Here is a 19,168-nt window from a genome sequence, read left to right on the forward strand (position 1 = left end):
CGCTCTCCTCACCTGCCAGCGTCCCCGTGACACTTTCTTGTGCTTGTTTGTTTTTCTGACTCCCCCACTCAAACGCAAGCAGAGAAGGTATTCACTTCATCTCTATGCTATTAGTGCATCATGCCTAGCTCATAGTGGATTAACATGAAGGAGAAAAAGAAGGAAGGAAAGGAAGAAGGAAGGAAGGAAAGAAGGAAGGAAAGGAGGGAGGGAGGCTTACTATCACCAGGCTCAGGAGCTAAGGACTAGGCAATATGTGGAATTATTTTGTGGAAGTCCAGGTATGACGTTGCAGTGAGGAATCCAAGAGGCATTTTAATAGCAATGTATATGCCTGCAACCAAAGAACATACTCTCAGCAAGCATTTTACCTCTCAGCAGAAAGATGTAAGCTGCCGCCTGTATTTTGCACTGCTCCTGAAACAGGCATCTGATAAAAGCTAGTTATAGAATATTTGGTGTCATTTTCCAGATGAAGGGAACTACATGGTCTCAAGCCAGCTAAGACTCGACAGAGAAAAGATAAGACTTTGACAGTAATTCAGCCAATGTGTATTTCCACTCCTGCTCTGTGCCAGGCAGCACACATGAGCCCTGAGGAGGGTCTGGGTAGGGCATGGCCTCTTCACTCCCCTACAATCCACTCATCACATGAAGCAAATCATGTCACGCCCCTCCTTCAAGCCCTCCAATGTCTTCCAGCAGCTTTGCAATGAAGTGTCAACTTCTTGCTCTGCTGGTCTCTTTGAGATCTGGGCCTGTCCTTCCTGCCTCCCTCCGTCCTACCCATGTGCACCAGCGCTGGCCCTCCCAGCCGGGTCCCCTCAGGGCTTTCACACTCACAGGGCAGCATCTTCCCATGGCAATCCCCCTCCCTACCTCTCATCACTGCCTCCTCTACCCTGCTGTCCTGCTACAGTGTCTTCATGGCACTTTCCACTGGCAGAAATGACAGGATTTGCCTATCACTGCTGTTTCTTTGTTCCACTAGAATGTAAACTCATGAAGGACAGGAGCCTTGTTTGAATGGATTCTTGGCTGTAGATCCCTCACCTACAATTGCAACAGTCACCTAATGAGTATTTGTTGCAAGTGGACTTCCGGTGGCCTTCAGATTCTCTGCCCCGTCATGCCTGAGGCCCAGCTGTGAAACTGCAACACTCCTGCACCCCAATTATGGATTCCCCTTAGGCTCAAACTCATTTCATTTTGCTTCTGATAACTGCAATTCACAGTTCTGCGACGCCTGGTGGGAGAGGAGCTAGGCAGAGGGCTCGCTGGATCAGGAGGCAGCCACTGAGTGCTGACCCTGGTCAATACGCAGACATTGATCTGAGAATGGAGAAGCGGCTGCACATTTCTCAGGCTGTCAAGTACCTGCAGTGACCATGAGCAGTAAGGGGTGTGGCAAGAGATGGGGCAAGCCTGGGTTTTCCTTCAAGACCTGGTGCAGAGCAGGTGTTCGGATATCTAGCAGGTTTGCCTCTCAATCCATAAACCTGGGTCTCTAGTCAATTGCTATTCCAGCCTCTAATTCCACTGGGCTGGAAATTACAGATTGGTTGTTACTGGACTCCAGGAGGCTCCCAAAGTCTCACAGGAATCCAGGAGACTTAAATGATCCAAGGGCAGGAAAGAAGGCTGCTCATCCCAGCCTAGCAGCAGATTTGCTCCTCAGTCTTCAGTGTCTAAGCTCAGAGCAGTTCCTGCGAGTCTACCTCCAGGCAATGGAATCTACCGAGGTGGGGCACCCCTGGGGGCTGTGCCTCTCTAAGGCACACCAGGTACCCTCTGCCTCAGAGCTCTTGCTGTCAGAAGCCCACCTGAGCACACATCCAGGCAGCACCTGTCCTTTGCTCACCCAGGCCACAGGGGAAGCTCTGGGCAACTCCCCTTCCAGGACATTAATGCAGCATAAGGGGATAATGGTCTGCTCTACCTTCAAGCCATCGGAACTTAAGGGGCTCAAGCATCTTTCTCTCACAGACATGTGCCCCCTGCTCTCCCCCCTCTCCCACTCAGCTGGGGAGCGGAGGTCCAAAGCATTTTCTCAGAAACTCAACCTGATGTAATCTTTCTCACATTCTTTCTCATCAGTGTCCCTCCCCACCCAGTGTGTGTGCATATGTGTGTGTGTGTGTGTGTGTGTGTGTGTGTGTGTGTGTGTGTTGGGGATACGTGGGTTGGTTCAGCCTGATCATGCATTCTCTCCACTCTTTCATTTATACATGTGGGTTGTGCTATTTAAAACATAACCGTCAAGACTTAACGTCTTTGTTTTCTTGTTCCTTCCTCACACCTCTCTGCAGGCAGCCCTGGCCTCTTGAGTAGGGAGTGTCACAGGGTGGAGATGGCATATCAGTTCATCCTTTACAGACCATCCAACCGCAGGAGTTATCACTTGAAAAAATGTTTCACAGATCGTTGGGAAATGCTGGGCACATGCCCTTTTCTTAATGACTCACGGGGCAGATAAACACAGGAGGGGTCATCTCCAGGAAAGAGCCCTGTTTATACACTAGTGATTCCCAAATGCACTCAGCTTCAGAGGTTTCTTCAGAGAAGTCTTGGGTGGGCATGGCCCAGGCTTAGGCTCCTGTTCCCAGGACTGCTGGGTTGTATTTCTATATACAAAGCAGTTGATATTTTTCACGGTAATTTTTAAAATTATTTTTATTTATTTAGTTTTGGGGACAGGGTCTGGTCCTGTCACCCTAGCTGGAGCACAGTGGTGTGATCACAGCTCACTGCAGCCTCAACCTGCCAGGCGACAGCAGTGACTCCTGTGGGACAGGGATCACACCTGCAGAAGAGCTTAGGTGGGTGGATTCACTTCCTGTTGCAGCTGTAACAAACTACTGCAAACTTCATGGCTTAAAACAATGCAAATTTGTCCTCTTACCGTCCCAGAGGTTGGAAGTTTGAAATGGGTCTTATGTGCTAAAATCAAGATGTGGGCAGGGCTGGGTCCTTCTCGAGGCTCTAGGGGAGGATCTATTCCTCGCCTCGTCCAGCTTCTGAGGCCACCACAGTCCTTGGCTTGTGGCCCTGCCTCCATCTCCAATCGCATCCCTCCAACCTCTTCCTCTATCATTGCATTTCCTCTCTGATCCTCCTACCTTCCTCTTAGAAACACCCTTGTGATTATCTGGGGCCACCCACATGGTCCAGGATCCTCTTGCCATGTCAAGACCCTTAATCACATGTGCAGGGCTCCTTTTGCCATTCACAGGCTCTGAGGATTCAGATGAGGATGTCTTGGGGACCACTGTTCTGCCTGCTGCAGGGTGTGGTGCTGGAGGCGTGGAGTGGGGTGTCTGAATCCTCCATCAGAGTCAGGTGATGGCAATGTAACCTCACATGGAGCTGGCTGGATGATTCTTGGACAAGCCTCTGTTGGCAAATCCTGATGAGCCCTAGGCACTCTGCACTGCAGCCTGCCAACGCCAGCAGGGATGGGAGACTACACTTTTGACAAACCAAGTCCAGTCGTAGACACTGAGATCTGGGCTATGACTCAGTCCTCCCTGCCCCATCACCTGTGATAGGACCTCTCCAGAGACAGAATGCGATGGGCTGGTGAGGAGCTGCTCTGTGACCTGACAGGCTTCACTGCCACCACAGCCACCTGGGGAGGTGACGGAACGGGTGGCTTGTTAAGGCCAGGAAAAGCAACAGTGTCAGTTGTGCCACACCCACACTGAGATCGGTTGAAAGCCCATGGCCAAGCACCAGACCCTCAGGCAGCACATCTCACAGTGGAAAGTGCCCGCAGCCACCACTCAGATGCTTTGGGGCTGGCACTGTGGACTTGAGAGCCACTGGTGAGACAAACAGCTCCAAAGCTGCCTGTTCAAAGAAGAAGAAGAGAGAAAAAGAAGGGAGGAGAGAAGGAAGGGATGGAAAAAAGGAAGACGGAAGGAGAGAAGGGGGTAAAAGAAGAGGAGGAGAGGGGAGGAGAGGGGAAGGGAGGGGAGGAGAGGGGAAGGAAGGGGAGGGGAGGGGAAAGGAAGGGAGGAGAGGACAGGGGGACAATCCCTCAAGCCCAATTAGCCCTCAGCCACCCCTGCAGAGATGAGCAGCTGTCCTCCAAAGCTAGGAGGCACTCTGGTTTCATTGCAGGTGAACATCAAGAGAAAATCTCACCCACAGGCAGCAGTTTGGTCCTATTTTCCCCAGGTGGGTACCTGCCTTTTGACACCCCTCAGGCGAAGCCCCTTTGGGGGCTCTATGAATTATCTCGAGTTAATAATAAGCATCAGGCACCCTCAGGGCTTGGGGCTGGGTAAAGAAGAGGAGGAAGGACCTACTCCTGATCAGTTTTGAAAACCACCCCTTCCTCAACCTTTCAGCTACCCTCCCGCCTTACAGCTGCTTCTCCCCAGAGCCTTGCCCTTTAGTCACTCCTGTCTGGGACTGGTCACCTGGTGGCCTTCTAGAGGTTGGCGCCCTACTCAGATGTCATTTGGACTCTCCTCCCCCACTGTTTAAAACAAAACAACAACCAAAAAAACACCCCCTCAGGCCAAGCATAAGTGGCTCTCACCTGTAATCCCAACTCTTTGGGAGGCCAAGGCAGGAGGATCACCTGAGCCCATGAGTTCCAGACCAGCCTGGGCAACACAGCCAGACCCCTTCTCTAAAACAAAAACAAAAACCTCTTTTCCTCTTTCCCCTAGTCCCAGGAGAGGGGGTGCTGGGTCTGTTGAGGGCCTTCACAATCCTGCCAGTGGGGTTGAGTCCAGGGATGGGGCCCCCATCTGCCCTGTTATTCTTCCTAGGACCCCCACTTCTGCATGCTTGGGGCCACGGTTCAGAAAAGGGGGCAGAGAGGGGATGGTGGAGTCTCCTGAGTTGGTGGAAGAGAAAGAAGAGAGCACTTCCTGACTGTGCCTGCTTCCTTCCGTCCTGCCTGAATTCTGCCTGTCTCCAAACAGTGTGGCCCCACTCAGCCTACTCATCCCCTTTCCTGCTCCCCACAGCAGCCAGGATGCACCCCTCACCGCATACAACAATCATGCACCACCTGGACCATAAGCCCTCTCCTCCCCTCCCGAGCAAATCCCTCCTGTGCTTGACCTCACTCAGTTCTCACCCTCTCTGAGCAGCATTCCCAGAAGATCTCTTCTCTGTATCTGACGTAAACTGTATTGTGGGAGGAGAGAATCTGTGGTCCCTCCAGTATGTTTGCGAAATGTGGATTCTATGCTGCAGGACTTCTCAGAACCTTTGATATAACAAGATCTGCCGGCAGGGGGCAAGCCAGCACACGTAAGGACCTCAGGCCCTTGACACCTCTTCCTCTGGGAAGCCTTCCTGGCATTACTAGAGATTACTCCTTTCTAAATTTCTCTTGCACTTAGAAGGAGTGCACCACTGTTTAGCTCTTTCTTAGTTGCTCATTTGTTTTCCCAAAACTCCACTGCCTTCATCTAGGCCCCTCCCAGCAAAGCAGTTTGAGGACGGGAGTACTGTTTCATACCAGGCTAAGCACCTGGCAGGAACATCACATTTTATTGACTGACTTCTAAAACTGATAAAAACTAGTAGAAAATAGTGTCAGCTTTCTGATCATTTCTCCACTTAATTGCCATCTTACATCAGCAAAAGTACTACCTGTGAGCACTTTCCATAGACATTGAAACAAACAAGGAAGTGATTCTTAGAACAGATGCTACCAAAGGTGGAATTAACTTTTTTCTTTCCTTGTACTTATCTAGATGGTTTATCAATAGCAATACACACATCCCTACACATCACAGATACACATACACACACACCCCTACACATAACACACAAATATAGACACACAGAGCGAGCTATCCCAGACAGCCCCTCAGTTCCGGTAGTTACAGAGATGCATAGAGATGTGTACCAGAGCCTTCCTTGGTAACTCATGCCCCTTCCACACTTCCTCCCACAGCTCGCCAAGGAGAGACACTCTGCCCATTCTGCCCTGACCATGTGGCTTTCCCCTAGACACCCCTTTCCCACCCAGGCCTCTACCTTCATATTCTTCCATGAAATCACACTTCAGTGCCAGCCCAGATGCCACCCTTCCTCCCCAAAGCTGAGACCAGACATGATTTTTTCTCCTCACCAAGTCCCTCTCCTAAGACACAGGAGCTCCTTCTGTCATTAGCTGTGTGTGTAGTAGTGTGTTTATGTGTGCAGTGGTGTATGGTGTGGTGCATATGTGTATGTAAATGTGCGTGAGGTATGTGTGTTGTGCATATGTGTCTATGTGTATGTGGTATGTGTGGCATATGTGTATGTGAGGTGCGTGTGGTATGTGGTGTGTGTAGTGTGAGATATATGTGTGGTGTGTGTCTATGAGTGTGTGGTATGTGGTGTGTGTGTGTGTGGTGTATGTGTCTATGTGTGCGTGGTATGTGGTGTGTGTGGTGTACATGCGTGTGTCTTGTCTTCCCTGCATTGGTTCCTTGAGGCAGGCTCTGTGCCTTCCCTGAATCCTCCCAGGCTCAGCGTGGGCTCAGGACTCCCCTGGGGACCTGGAGATGGGAGCCCCTCCCACAGTGACCTCCTTGCTGTGGCTTTTCTCTTCCTCACTCACTGTGGATGAAGCCACCTCCAGCTCCACAGCCCCTGTTGTGGTGACTTCCCACTTGCTGGGAGAGGCCAAGCTAATCTAGGTCCCTCCAGGAGATTCGCTTCGTGGGCAGTGGACACAATTCACTAGTCCTCCCCACTGCCGAGGTGAGGGCGTAATCAGAGTAAAGCCATGGATGACATAGGGAAAAGCTCTGGAGGATTAGAGCAGCCTGCATGTTTAGGCTCAGGAAGAAGGGAAGAGCCCGTGAGAGGCAAAACAGGTTAAGGTCCCTTCATGGTTGGGGGTGAGGGGGTGGGGAGTGTGTGTGTGTGTGTGTGTGGGGACAGGGGCATGCTGGGAGCAGGAGGGATGGAATTATGCTCTGAATGCTCTAAGGTGGGACAGGGAGCAAGGATAATTGACACTGATAGCACGAGTAACATTAAAACATTACTAGATCATTCTGATGCATTTATACTTCTAAGCATCATGTTGCACATCATAGATATATACAATTATATCAATTTAAAAAATAAAATAATAAAACAAACATATATATAAAACACTGTTATTCAGAAAAACAAAGATTAACTGGAGATGGGTGGAGCTTTAAGGGGAAAACAAAGCCCCCAGCCTGAAGCGTCTAGTGCTTCATACTTTACAGGAAACCCCAATAAACCCAAATAAATGTATCCTAAGTCACAAACAGGCAATATCAGCTTCTTTGAGGTTCCCAGAAGTAACACATGTTAACATTTTTAGCTGGATCTAAGCTTATATGGATTTTGGCATTAATTCCGAACATTAAATAGGAAGAAGAAAATGGAAGTTTATAAAACACCCATATTCCTCCAAAATAAATAAATAAATAGACTATCCCCTCACTGCTCCCTACCCCATCCCGGGAACTATTAATAGCAGGTTATTCTGTGATTAAATTCACACGATGCCACGGCCCACTCGCTGCTGTGATGGAAGCACCACACCACTGTGCTGGGTTTATATTTAGCCCCCAAAGCTGGGTCATCAGAAATAGCAGAGCAAGATTGTTCTATTTTAATCAAAAATTAGTACATTCTTTAGGAATTCATACCTAATGGTGATGTTATTCTGTCCTGGAGAAAAGGGAAAGATATTTTAAAAGGTTGCTGAAAATGATCGAATTACTGAATACAAGGCAGGTGGGCTGAATGAGATAAGGTCCTGTCTTCTAAACCCAGACTGAAATGCCACATTAAAACTCATCACTTTCCTCATCTCCACACTCTTGTTCCCTAGCACCCTTTACACTCACGTCCTCAATCCCCACTGTGCACCAGCATCGTTCAGGCGGTCAATAATTCTCATCACTCTTAACAGCAACGATGACAACAGCCACTAGCATTTCTTGGGCACTCCGGATGTGCCAGGCACTATTCTAAGTGCTTTACTCAGATGACCACATCACGCCCTCATGGCAGTACTGTGAGACAGGAACTATTATTATCCCCATTTGTGTAGATGAGAAGGCTGAGGCCTCGACTGCACTCAATTGCGAAGAGGTAGGATGATCTGAGGGAGACTGCACGACATATTCACTGCCTGTTGAGATCGCCTGTGACCACTACGTACCTTGCACTTGTGTGCGGGTTTCCTGTGGACTGCCCCTTCCATCCTCCCAGCTCAGGGCAGTAACAAGGACAGTTCTTATCAAACAGATGAGAAAACAGAGGTCTGGAGCAGTTTGTAAAGTGGTCCCCGGGGCTTTGGTGAGGATCTATTTTCCTTTCTTTTTCTTTTTTTTATTATTATTATTATACTTTAAGTTTTAGGGTACATGTGCACAACATGCAGGTTTGTTACATATGTAGACATGTGCCATGTTGGTGTGCTGCACCCATTAACTCGTCATTTAGCATTAGGTATATCACCTAATGCTATCCCTCCCCCCTCCCCCCACCCCACAACAGTCCCTGGTGTGTGATGTTCCCCTTCCTGTGTCCATGTGTTCTCATTGTTCAATTCCCACCTATGAGTGAGAACATGCCCATAAAAAATGATGAGTTCATGTCCTTTGTAGGGACATGGATGAAGCTGGAAACCATCATTCTCAGCAAACTATCGCAAGGACAAAAACCAAACACCGCAGGATCTATTTTCTAAGCTACCAGGGTACTAGCTTTGTAATCAACTGCTGAAGACAGATTTCTGTCCAGGGGTTTGAGGTGGAGTCCTATAGACCCAAACACAGGAGGTAGAACATGGAGCTTTGGAGCCATCAAAAATACTGTGAGCCCCTTAAAAACCTTTTCTTTTAAAAAATGTTCAAGCCTTAAAAAAAGTTATCCAGGCCAGGTGTGGTAGCTCACGCCTGTAATCCCAGCACTTTGGGAGGCCAAGATGAGTGGATCACGAAGTCAGGAGATCGAGACCATCCTGACCAACATGGTTAAACCCCATCTCTACTAAAAATACAAAAATTAGCTGGGTATGGTGGTGCATGCCTGTAGTTCCAGCTACTTGGGAGGCTGAGGCAGGAGAATCGCTTGAACCTGGGAGGCAGAGGTTGCAGTGAGCTGAGATTGTGCCACTGCACTCCTGTCTGGGGACAGAGTGAGACTCCATCTCAAAAAAAAAAAAAGTTATATAAACTTGCAAGAATATTTAACATGAAGCTCAGATGTACATGATGATAAAAAGAAATACGTTGACTGTTGAGTCATCCTAACATGTACTCTGCACTAAATGCATGTCTGAGGCTCTAAAACCCTGGGCTGCAAGTACAGGTGTTGCATATATTGTAGCATGGAGGTATCCAGTGGCAGAGCTAACCTCCAGCCTCATGCTCTTTCCCTTCTCGCATGTTTTCCTTCTGATACTTGCATTTCTAGATGCATAAAAAATGATTAAATTGGCTCCAGCTGCAGACTAGGAGGTTGTTTCGGTCAGACAGACACGGGGTGGCTCTTGAGATAAGCTACACTGTCCTGCCAAAGGACACCTTTCTTGTCCACGTAAGGTGACCAAGGGATGCTGAGGAAGCACAGATTCTCCTCCTAAGGAAAGCACCAGCATTCACCTTTGGGAGGGAGAGAGAGCTTTCCAGAGGGAGCATAATAGATTACAGGCTTTAGTGCCAGTGCCAAATGGGTTTGAACGCCCCTTCTGTGTCCTGGACAGTTAGCTGAACAACCTGAGGCTTGGTCCCATCTGTGGAAATCAGACAGTTATGCAAATAGCTCTTAGTGCCACTGTGAGGAGGGCCAGACAGGCAAGATGAGTGACAGAACCTGCCCAGGCACCCAGCACTCAGCAGTCTGGAGGTACTTGAGCATTGCCTGTCCCCTGACCTGACCGGGACCTGGATCTGCTCTCAACAGGCCTCTCTGAGGCCACTGCAGCACCTCTGTCTCAGATGGCTGCCACTTGGTCAGGTGTTGGTCAACAAGGAGCAGGAAGGCTTTGCTCCCTCCATGTCCCGATGTGGTCCATCCACAAAGGACATCCCTCCATGAAGTCACGTTCACCGGCTTTCCTTTTGGGGCTGGGGAGGGAGTATTTGCCTTTTCCCCCCACTTTCTATATTTCTATATGCTTAATTTTTTGCTATAAGTAGTTATTATGTTTTAATTGAGAACAGTTAATAGCCATCTCCATTTCAAGGACAAAAATGTTAAATTTCCATTAATTCTTTTCATTTTAGCCCTTAGATGGTTTTACATCTCTGTTTATTCATCTTCCTGAATAAAGGAGATTCTGGGATTTCACAGCATTACTTAGCATTCTCATATTCTATCCTGTAATTTCAACCACTGTCATTGTCTTCACACAAAGAAAAACAGCAAAGTAGACATCTCCCTCTGGAATGAAAGCCTGGACAATGGTGTTTATGTGCCTGCCCAAGGTGAGTTTGAAAATGAAGAAAATAGAGCAGTTTGATTCCTCCTAGCTCCACAATACTTTCCAATACCAAATCACCTTCCTCACACATCAAGGTAATCTGCAAAGGGAAACTGACAGTCAGCGTAAGTGGCTGCTCAAAGCATTTCTTTGCACATACGTTCCTTGTTTTTTTTTTTAAAACAAAGATGCAATTAAGAAAAATGTACGCAAATAAAAATTGTCTAAGTCAATTGTATACACATTAGGAAATTTACCTACTAAAACAGTCATAATTTTTTAGAGCAAAAAAAAAAAAAACGCTGAAATTCAAATAATCTCTTTCTAATTAAACTATTTGATTGGCTGATTTTGGTCTATGCTGGATTTATAAAAAATAAGTTTTTATTTTTAATCTTTAATTTAAAAAGTTTTTATTTATTAATCTTCATTCCTTGGTAATCTAGCAGAATAATCTGAAAACCTATTTTCTAACATGTCAATTTCCAGATATCATTTTTGAAAAAAAATGAGAATTACTGCATTTGTTTATTAAAAAGGTAATCCCATCACAATTCTTCACTAAGGTCTTAAAGACTAAAAGTTATTTGGAATGCTGTGATTTATTCTGCCTGAGGAATATATCAGGAAAATGTGATCAAGTTTTAGAAAGTATCCAAAGGATTATAAATCATTCTACTATAAAGACACATGGACACTATATTTATTGTGGCACTGTTCACAATAGTAAAGGCTTGGAACCAACCCAAATGCCCGTCAATGATAAACTAAAGAAAATGTGGCGCATGTACACCATGGAATGCTATGTAGCCACAAAAAAAGGATGAGTTTGTCTCAAAAAAAAAAAAAAAAAAAAAAAAGATGAGTTGATGTCCTTTGCAGGGACATGGATGAAGCTAGAAACCATCATTCTCAGCAAACTAACACAAGAACAGAAAACCAAATACTGCATATTCTCACTTGTAAGTGGGAGATGAACAATGAGAACACATGGACACAGGGAGGGGAACATCACACACCGGGGCCTGTTGCGGGGTGAGGGGTTAGGGGAGGGATAGTATTAGGAGAAATATCTAACGTAGATGATAGGTTGATGGGTGCAGCAAACCATGGCACATGTATACCTATGTAACAAACCTGCACGCTCTGCACATGTACCTAGAACTTAAAGTATAACAAAAAGAAAGAAAGAAAGAAAGAAAGTACCTATCTTCTAAAGAAATGGGATCCCTTCCTAAGGTGGTATCACCCTCACTTTTCACAACGGGACATGCACACAACATGAAATTTCTGTACCCAGGCATCCGGAAAAACGGTCAAGCACGCATGGCATGAAGTCCTCCAGGGTATGCTGGAGGGCAGGGCTGGCCATCTAGCTATGCAGTCACATTGAGCCATGAGATAATCACCTCAATGATTCGACAGAGATGTGTAGGTACCAAGATGTGGATATGCGGGGGAACCCTGAAATATGATAAAGGACTACGCCACCAGCATTTCTCTGGAATCTATGATTAGGCAAGGTTCTAAAGTACGTAGTCTGTGTCAATGGAGACGTCACAATGTCTATTTCCCTTTGAAGGAAGGTGAGCGCATGTCCCAGTTTGCCTGGATAGTCCCGGTTTAGGCCAGTTACCCTGGCATAACTATTCATAGTGCCTCCTTCCACTCTTCAAGGTGTCCTGGTGTGGGTGAAGATTACACTGTCAACTCCCTTCAGGTGTGGCTCACTTACACCCCCCAGCCACCCCAAGATGCCCACAGAGCTTTCCCAGCAGAGCCCACTAGTCAAGATTTTTCTGCTCCTCCTCCTGACCCACTCCCTCAAGGCCAAGGAACCCAAAACATATCCCTCCTGATTGAGATGTGTTTGAGAACAGCCTTTTGCAGACACTCGCCCTAGAACAGAGGGGTGCAAATGATGTGGTAATTTAAGCCTGTGTCCGATCCAGCGGGGCAGGGACTTTGACAGGAGCTGCCTTCTAGTGTTCTCCCCACACGCCGCTGAGGCAGGCCTGCATTAGAGAAAGGGACTCACACCAGTGCTGGGGATGGCAGATCAAGGGGGCTCTGCCCACCCTCATTTCCCCTGCTGTTAAAATCTCATCCTCCTCTGCCTCCTAAAAAGACATGAAGCCAAGCCAGTGCCTCACAGAAGCCCTCGTGAAGACAGGATGGCACTGGTCTCTGACCACACATCTCACTCACAGGCAGATTTTTAGAGGAATGACAGGAACTTTATTCTAATATTGCATGAAATGTTTTTGAAGTAGAAATGATTATCTGACAAAAAAATTCCTTAGACTTTGACCATCTAAAAGGTTATTTTCTATAAAATTATATAAATATTTCCATGTCCATATATGAAAACAATGTTTACGGTCCTAAAAGTTTTAAAAATCAACAGAATTAGATTCTTTAGATAATGATCAGCCTAGCCAGAAAACAACATTCCCCAAGCAAGCATAAAGAGAGGGCACAATTACTGACGAATAGCAGAAATGTGCTGCGGGCTGGAGCGGGGGTGCTGAAAACAATGAAAACACAATCAACGGCATGCTTGGATTTTATAAAATAAAACCCTGCAAAAACTATATGTAAAAAGTGAAACTAACCATCCAAGGTGAAGGTCAGATGACCTCCTGAATCAAGTGCATTCTGAGTTGAAACAATGAATAGATCACCTGGTAGATTTGTTCTTCCAGGAGGCAAGGACCTTTTCCTTGTTTATTCTTATCAGGAAAACTTCTGTTCAAGGTAGAAGGACAATTAGAGTGAAGCCTTCACAGCTGACAGACACGGCTTGTCCATTGGCTATGTCATCCTGGGCAAAGTCCTCAGCCTCTTGGAGCCTGTTTCCTTGCCTGTAAAATGTGGACAGTAATAGCTACCTTGCTGGTTGGTTGGGAGGATTAGATGTAATCTATCAAAAGTGCTGCTAAAACTGCCCCTGGCAAGTAATGGACACTGAAAAAAATCACTAAAACTATTTTGTGTGGGAGAAAAGGGTTTCACCCAGAATTTAATCCAACTCTACTAGTTTGCTCCCAAGGGGCTCTGTCAATCACAACCAACTTCAGAGTCTAAAACTGGACCCATTCTGCTGCTCTGAGAGCCACTGCCAGGTAAACAGATGCTCCCTTCGGGGTGCTGTGGCTACTCCTTTTCTGAAGCCCCTGGGCAGCGTGCAGAATGCAGGCTCAGGGAGGCTGTGTTTTCCTCCTATTTGGGCAGTACCATTTCCTCCAAGCCACACAAGGCCAGGCGCTAGTGACGTAATTCTCTACTGAACCCCACGAGGTGACAATCACACAGAAGACTGAAAACGAAGCCCCTTGGGCCGTGCAGGGAGGCTCCTGCACACATACATCTCCCATGGCGCAAATGTTTCGAGCACCACAGGCTGGGCAGGGATTTGGAAGGACGTCCTGAATCGCGAGAACCTAGACCCCACAGGAAGCTGAGTCTGGACTCTCAGGTCAGGCTCTGAGACCCTCACTCCAGCTGGTCAGCAACAACACTATTGAGAAGCCACCACTCCATGGAGAAGTGGGCTTTAAGCAAAAAAGAACTCTCCTCAACTTGAAGAAGAGTGTGGCAAGCTCCCTGGCTGGGGATGTGCGAGCCAGGAAGCAGGTTCAGGCTGAAATGCACACTCCAGAGCATTGGAGAAGCGCCTGAGAGCAGCAGCAAAGACCACAAGGACATTGGTCCCGCCCTCCCAGGTGACAGGCAGGGTTGCGAGGGGTCCCCACTGACAAGCACACAGGAGAGAAAAGGAACAGACTGTGCAAGAAGAAAGCAACAAGCACACCTGAGGTAAACTGTGGTCTCAGAAACACAATGCACACAGACAGGCGTCATCAGAAAGAGCCTGACAGTGAGGTCTGCAGTTCTCTGGAAAGGCCCAGTGAGGTTTTTTGGTCCTGATGAAACTGTTCTCCATTTCATAGCAGTCATCCTAAATACTCCAAGCAGAGGTCTGTGAGAAGGGTGACTCGCCTCTCACCTTCTACAGTCCAGCCAAGGACTAGAGTCCAAGACAAAGCCCATGCTGACGGTCCCGTGAGGCCAAGGGGGAGGCAGGGCCGTCCTCTCCAGACAAGGCCGTGTGCTGCAGGGCAGGATGACTGGACATATCCAGGGAGTGGAAGTCCCCAAAGTTGGAGGCTAGCTCAGCCCATCCTGCTGCTGGCTGTCCTGCTCAGCTTGTGGTGAGTGGAGGCAAGTCCCTGCCCCGGCCCGGCCGCCTGAAGTCGTCAGATGTACTGCTCCTCATCCCTGTCATTCAGGAGCAGAGACCATTTGTCCCCACCATCATCCGCTGCAGCGCTGTGCCGAGATGGCTTGTCGGACGTCAGGGAGGACAGCGACACCTGGCTGACATAGCTGACCTGGTCCCATGGTGTGGCCCTGGGGGAGTCCCGCCGCCTGTCATCCATGCCTATGTGCACACTGACCTGGGATGCTGTCAGCGGCTTCATGTGGCCATGCGCCTGTGCCTCACACCTCTCCAGGTCAGGCTTCTTATAGCTGGAAAGCAGGAACGCAACAGCATCTGAGCCATTCTAGAAACAAGGCTCTTTTTTTTCTAAGCCTGGTGAAGGCCTCTCATCCATATTTTAGTAACATTCAGTACCAAAACCTCAAGAGTTTCCAAGGAAAAGGACATTAAACTCCCTATGGTTCCAGGAAAGCTCACCTGATTTAGAAACTTCCTAAGCAAATGCCTTGCACATTGTAGACTGCCACTAACTTTTGTTAAATGAATGCACTCATAAATAAGTGGACATCTTTTTTAAATAAAAAAGTGATAGATAATACACAGGGACCCATGTCTGCTTGATGTTCACATAAACAGCCCTTGAGGAGCAGAGTAAGGGCAGCCCAGCACATAAATGGGCAGCAGTGAATTGCCTGCTCATGGTGCTAAGTTACATGCATGCACACCAGGCTCCATGTGGGCTGCCACTGCAGCGTTTGTCCCAGGTGAATGAATGGTGAATGAGAGGCAAGTTCCACTGTGCCGAGCATGCAGAATGACAAGGCCTCCTGGGAGCCTCCCACAGATGCTCCACCTGAAGGGACTCACCACTTGAGCTGCAGGGATGAGAGCACCACAGACACAGAGGAGGCCGCCATGGCTGCTGAGCCCATCCAGGGCTGCAGCACAATGCCGATGGGCATGAAGACACCTGGGGAAGAAAGAACTCGCACTCACACCTAGGCCTGGGGAGAGGAGCCAGGAGAGGGCTTCAGGCACCGGGCTGGCCCCATCCTCAGTGGCCCCCTGTGAGGTCTCCACCTGGTGTGCTCGGAAGCCCCTGCCAGTGGATCTTGCCCACAGGCCCCCCAAAGTGAGGCTTCCTAGAAAGCTGGGTGTGGGATGCTGTTGAGTGGGCCTGGCTCTCTTCCACTCGCCCTGACATTCCCAGAACCACCCACAGGTGGCATCCCATTTCAGGGCGAGCTCCCGGGCAGCGACAAACTACAGGGAGTGGGAGGAGCGGGAGGAGAAAAGCGGCAGGAGGTGAGGGAGCCAGCTGCCCATCCTGCAGCCACAGTCCCACAGAGGACAAACACGGCTGATGGCCACAGCCCTTGTCTAGCAGATGATCTTGCCTCCAGGGCTTCACGACATCTTTAAAAGAGGAATGAGAGCCACGTCCCAGGACAGGGTCAGGAGACAGGTATGGTCAACTTTGTGTGGCAGAGGCACACACACTGGGGGAATTAAGCTCCTGAGCCGGCTCTGGGGACAAGAAGTAAACCTGCCTGACTCACAGGGCTCAGGAGGCCAAAGCCCTGTTACACAAGTCACCACTAACCACTCAGACACAAGGGAGACTGAGGCAGGAATGCTGTGATTACAAACTTGATCTCTCCTCAGCCCATGGAGGAGCACTCTGGAGCTTTTCATTGCCATGTTCCTGGGGGCAGGGAGCAGGCGGTGGGGGAGCGGCGGTTCTTAGGGAGGGGGAATTACAAAGCAGAAAAATCTATTCCTTTTTTCTTTTTTCTGAGATAGGGTTTCACTCTTGCCCAGGCTAGAGTACAGTGGTGCGATCATGGGTCACTGCCACCTCCAACTCCTGGGCTCAATAAATCCTCCTGCCCCAGCCTCTGTACTCCCAGATGGGACTAAGGTATATGCTGCCACGCCCAGCTAATTTTAAAATTTTTTGTAGAGATGGAGTCTCCCTATGTTGCCCAGGTGAGTCTTGAACCCCTGAGCTCAAATGACCCTCCTGCCTCAGCCTCCCAAAGTGTTGGGATTACAGGCATGTGCCACTACGCCTGGTCAAAAAGCCATTTCTTTCCATGATCATTTGTGTAACTCAGAGTGAAACTTGGGCAGGATTAATGTTCAGGATAAGGTTCTGAAACACCAATAATTGTGCCTAGCATGTAGCAGATGCCCCACAATTCTTATTAATGATTATTTCTCAGACTATATGTCTTAACAAATGGCTTAGAAAATAAGGCCACAGTAAAATAGGGCTCAGAAAATACAGCCAAGCAAATCCATTAGCTCTTTAGAAAGGACCAGAGTGAATGAAGGTTTCGGGTCCTCTCCACAGTTTCTCATTTAAAGACATATAAAGCAGGGGACATAAAAAAAAAAAAAAAAACAGCCTTTCTAAAACGCCTCTAGCCAGCCAGTGAGTGAGCCACTCACTAACCCCAGCAGGAATCTGGGAAAGAGAAGCCTTTCTGGGCGCAGCTGGAGCACAGTGGGTAAGAGCTGCCTACCTGCCGCAATGGGTATCCCAACCAGGTTATAAATCAGTGCCAGGACCAGGTTGATGTGTATCCTTCGGACAGTCCTCTTAGAAAGGTGAATGCTAGCCACCACATCCAGCAAATCATTCTAATGGAGAGGAGCACATGGTGAGGAAGGGGTCTGCCCACTGCCTTCACAGCACCCACAGCCTGGCTGCAGCCGCACTCACTCTGATAAGGACGACGTCGGCTGCCTCGATGGCCACATCCGTGCCGGTGCCAATGGCGACACCCATGTCTGCCTGGGCCAAGGCCGGGGAGTCATTGACCCCATCCCCCACCATGGCGACTTTCTTCCCTTTATTCTGGAGCTCCTGGACCTTAGCCACCTTGTGCGAAGGCAGCACCTCTGCAAAGACTTTGTTGATGCCAACCTAAGATGAAAGTAAGGCAATGCCTGGTGTTGGCAAAAGGTATCAGATAGCAGCAGAAACCTCCAGTTACCCTTGCCCCCCTCTGCCCTCGGCCTCTGGGTCCAGTCAGTGACATTGGTCAACCACACCCTGCAGGTTTGCTGTCACAGGGCCAGTTTATCCCTGGCTCCCGCCCCAACACCCTGCACTGGTTTAGGCCCTGTCCTTTTCTGGATGTGCAAGCAACCCCCTTGCTGGTCTCCCTGTCAGTCCTCCAACTCTCTTCTCCATGTGCTGCCCCCATGGTCTTTCCAAAGCATCTGTCCAGCCATGTCCCTACTCTCCTGCCTCATGTCCTCCAGTAGACCCCATGCACCTCCCAGATGAGGGCAGCTCAACTCTCGGGTCTGCTTCCGAGGCCCCCAGGGTCCCAGGGTCTGGCAGCTGGTACCACACTCGACCACACCATTCAGCTCCCCGCAGCGTCTCCAAATCGCCGTGCTACTCTGTGCCCCTGGGAAATGCTCCTGCTGCCTGCTCTGTCCTGGGAACGTGCAGTTTTCCTTTCCTAGTCCCTTTCCTGCTTCTCAGATCTACACCATCACTGGTCCACCTTCCTGCAAGACCATGAGCCCCTCAAGGGCAGAGCCCCCTTCACTCCTCACAGAGCCTGGCCCCACATCTACCTGTCACATTCGTGGTGCTTCATAAGTACCTGCTGAATGGATGAACAAGTGCTAGCCAGAAAAGGGGGGAAGGACACTAAACACGTCCATAATTAGCAAGGAGGACCACGGAAAACAGCGGTACTGCTGCTTCCCTCAAGGAACACAATTAAGCTTTCAGAAACCTAGAGCTCTGCACACATTTGGAGGTGCATAATTTCTAGGAATCCAAACTGGAGCTGCTGCTGTGTGAGAAGTCAGGCAGCCATCCAGTGGTGCTGTCCTCACAGGCCAAACTCAGCATCAGGGGCTGCTGGGTCAGGAGACTCTGCCCAGGAGTCACTTATCTGAGCACCCGAGTGAAAAGAGCTGAGCTGGCAAAATCTTCCCTTAACATAAAGGTTTAGAAAATGTCTATCTTAGCCCTTAAGCCACATACTTTTTTTCCATTGCAAAGACTGGGAAAAGGTTAGAGAACACTGGAACTCCTTTCCCAGGATGCATGCGCCCAAGCCCCAGGGAAGAGATCTTTGCACAGCACCACAGTGCTCACGTGCAACACTACACAGCCACAGAATGAAGCACGTGGAGAGAAAAGCATCCAGCAAGGGAGACAGAGCAGGAGTACAGCTCAGTGCTGGGCCAACTGGTGCTTACTTTTGTCTCTAACTGCTTTTATGAGCTTTACACAGTTTGCAACATTAAAGGGCTGTACCTGGGTGGCAATGGCTCTGGCTGTCTTCCGGTTGTCTCCCGTGATCAGAACCACGTCCACACCCATGCTTTGCAGCGTGTGCACAGCCAGGGCGGCCTCCTGCTTGACAGCGTCTGCGATAGCGATCATCCCACAGAGCACACCTGGAACGAACCAGACAGCATCAGCAGCTACACAGGTTGGGGCACCCTGCACCAAGATACCACATTTGCAATGTTCT

General features: G+C 48.8%; 2 protein-coding genes across 7 annotated transcripts in view; both read right to left on the reverse strand.

Annotated features, from left to right (window-relative positions):
• The window catches only part of TMEM272 (transmembrane protein 272), a 123,272-nt gene extending 110,068 nt beyond the window's left edge, over positions 1-13,204 (reverse strand). Inside the window, exon 1 of the mRNA XM_032150943.2 lies at positions 13,117-13,204. The gene's annotated coding sequence lies outside the window, so the exon portion shown is untranslated. The remainder of the gene's footprint in view (positions 1-13,116) is intronic.
• ATP7B (ATPase copper transporting beta) overlaps positions 1-19,168 on the reverse strand; it is a 164,980-nt gene that overhangs the window by 65,608 nt on the left and 80,204 nt on the right. For 4 of the 6 annotated variants that reach the window (XM_058437911.1, XM_058437913.1, XM_058437912.1 and 1 more), the window contains 5 exons: positions 18,949-19,091; positions 17,386-17,589; positions 17,186-17,303; positions 15,525-15,627; positions 14,248-14,965 (listed from right to left, as the gene is read on the reverse strand). In XM_058437911.1, coding sequence (XP_058293894.1) covers positions 14,692-14,965; positions 15,525-15,627; positions 17,186-17,303; positions 17,386-17,589; positions 18,949-19,091 — 842 coding nt within the window. In that variant the 3' untranslated portion in view covers positions 14,248-14,691. Of the gene's footprint in view, positions 1-14,247; positions 14,966-15,524; positions 15,628-17,185; positions 17,304-17,385; positions 17,590-18,948; positions 19,092-19,168 lie in introns of those variants that run through there. The other 2 variants (XM_058437914.1, XM_058437915.1) reach the window with 2 other exon arrangements.

Source organism: Hylobates moloch, unplaced genomic scaffold (genome assembly GCF_009828535.3).
Source record: "Hylobates moloch isolate HMO894 unplaced genomic scaffold, HMol_V3 SCAFFOLD_4, whole genome shotgun sequence".
Taxonomy (NCBI): Eukaryota; Metazoa; Chordata; class Mammalia; order Primates; family Hylobatidae; genus Hylobates; species Hylobates moloch.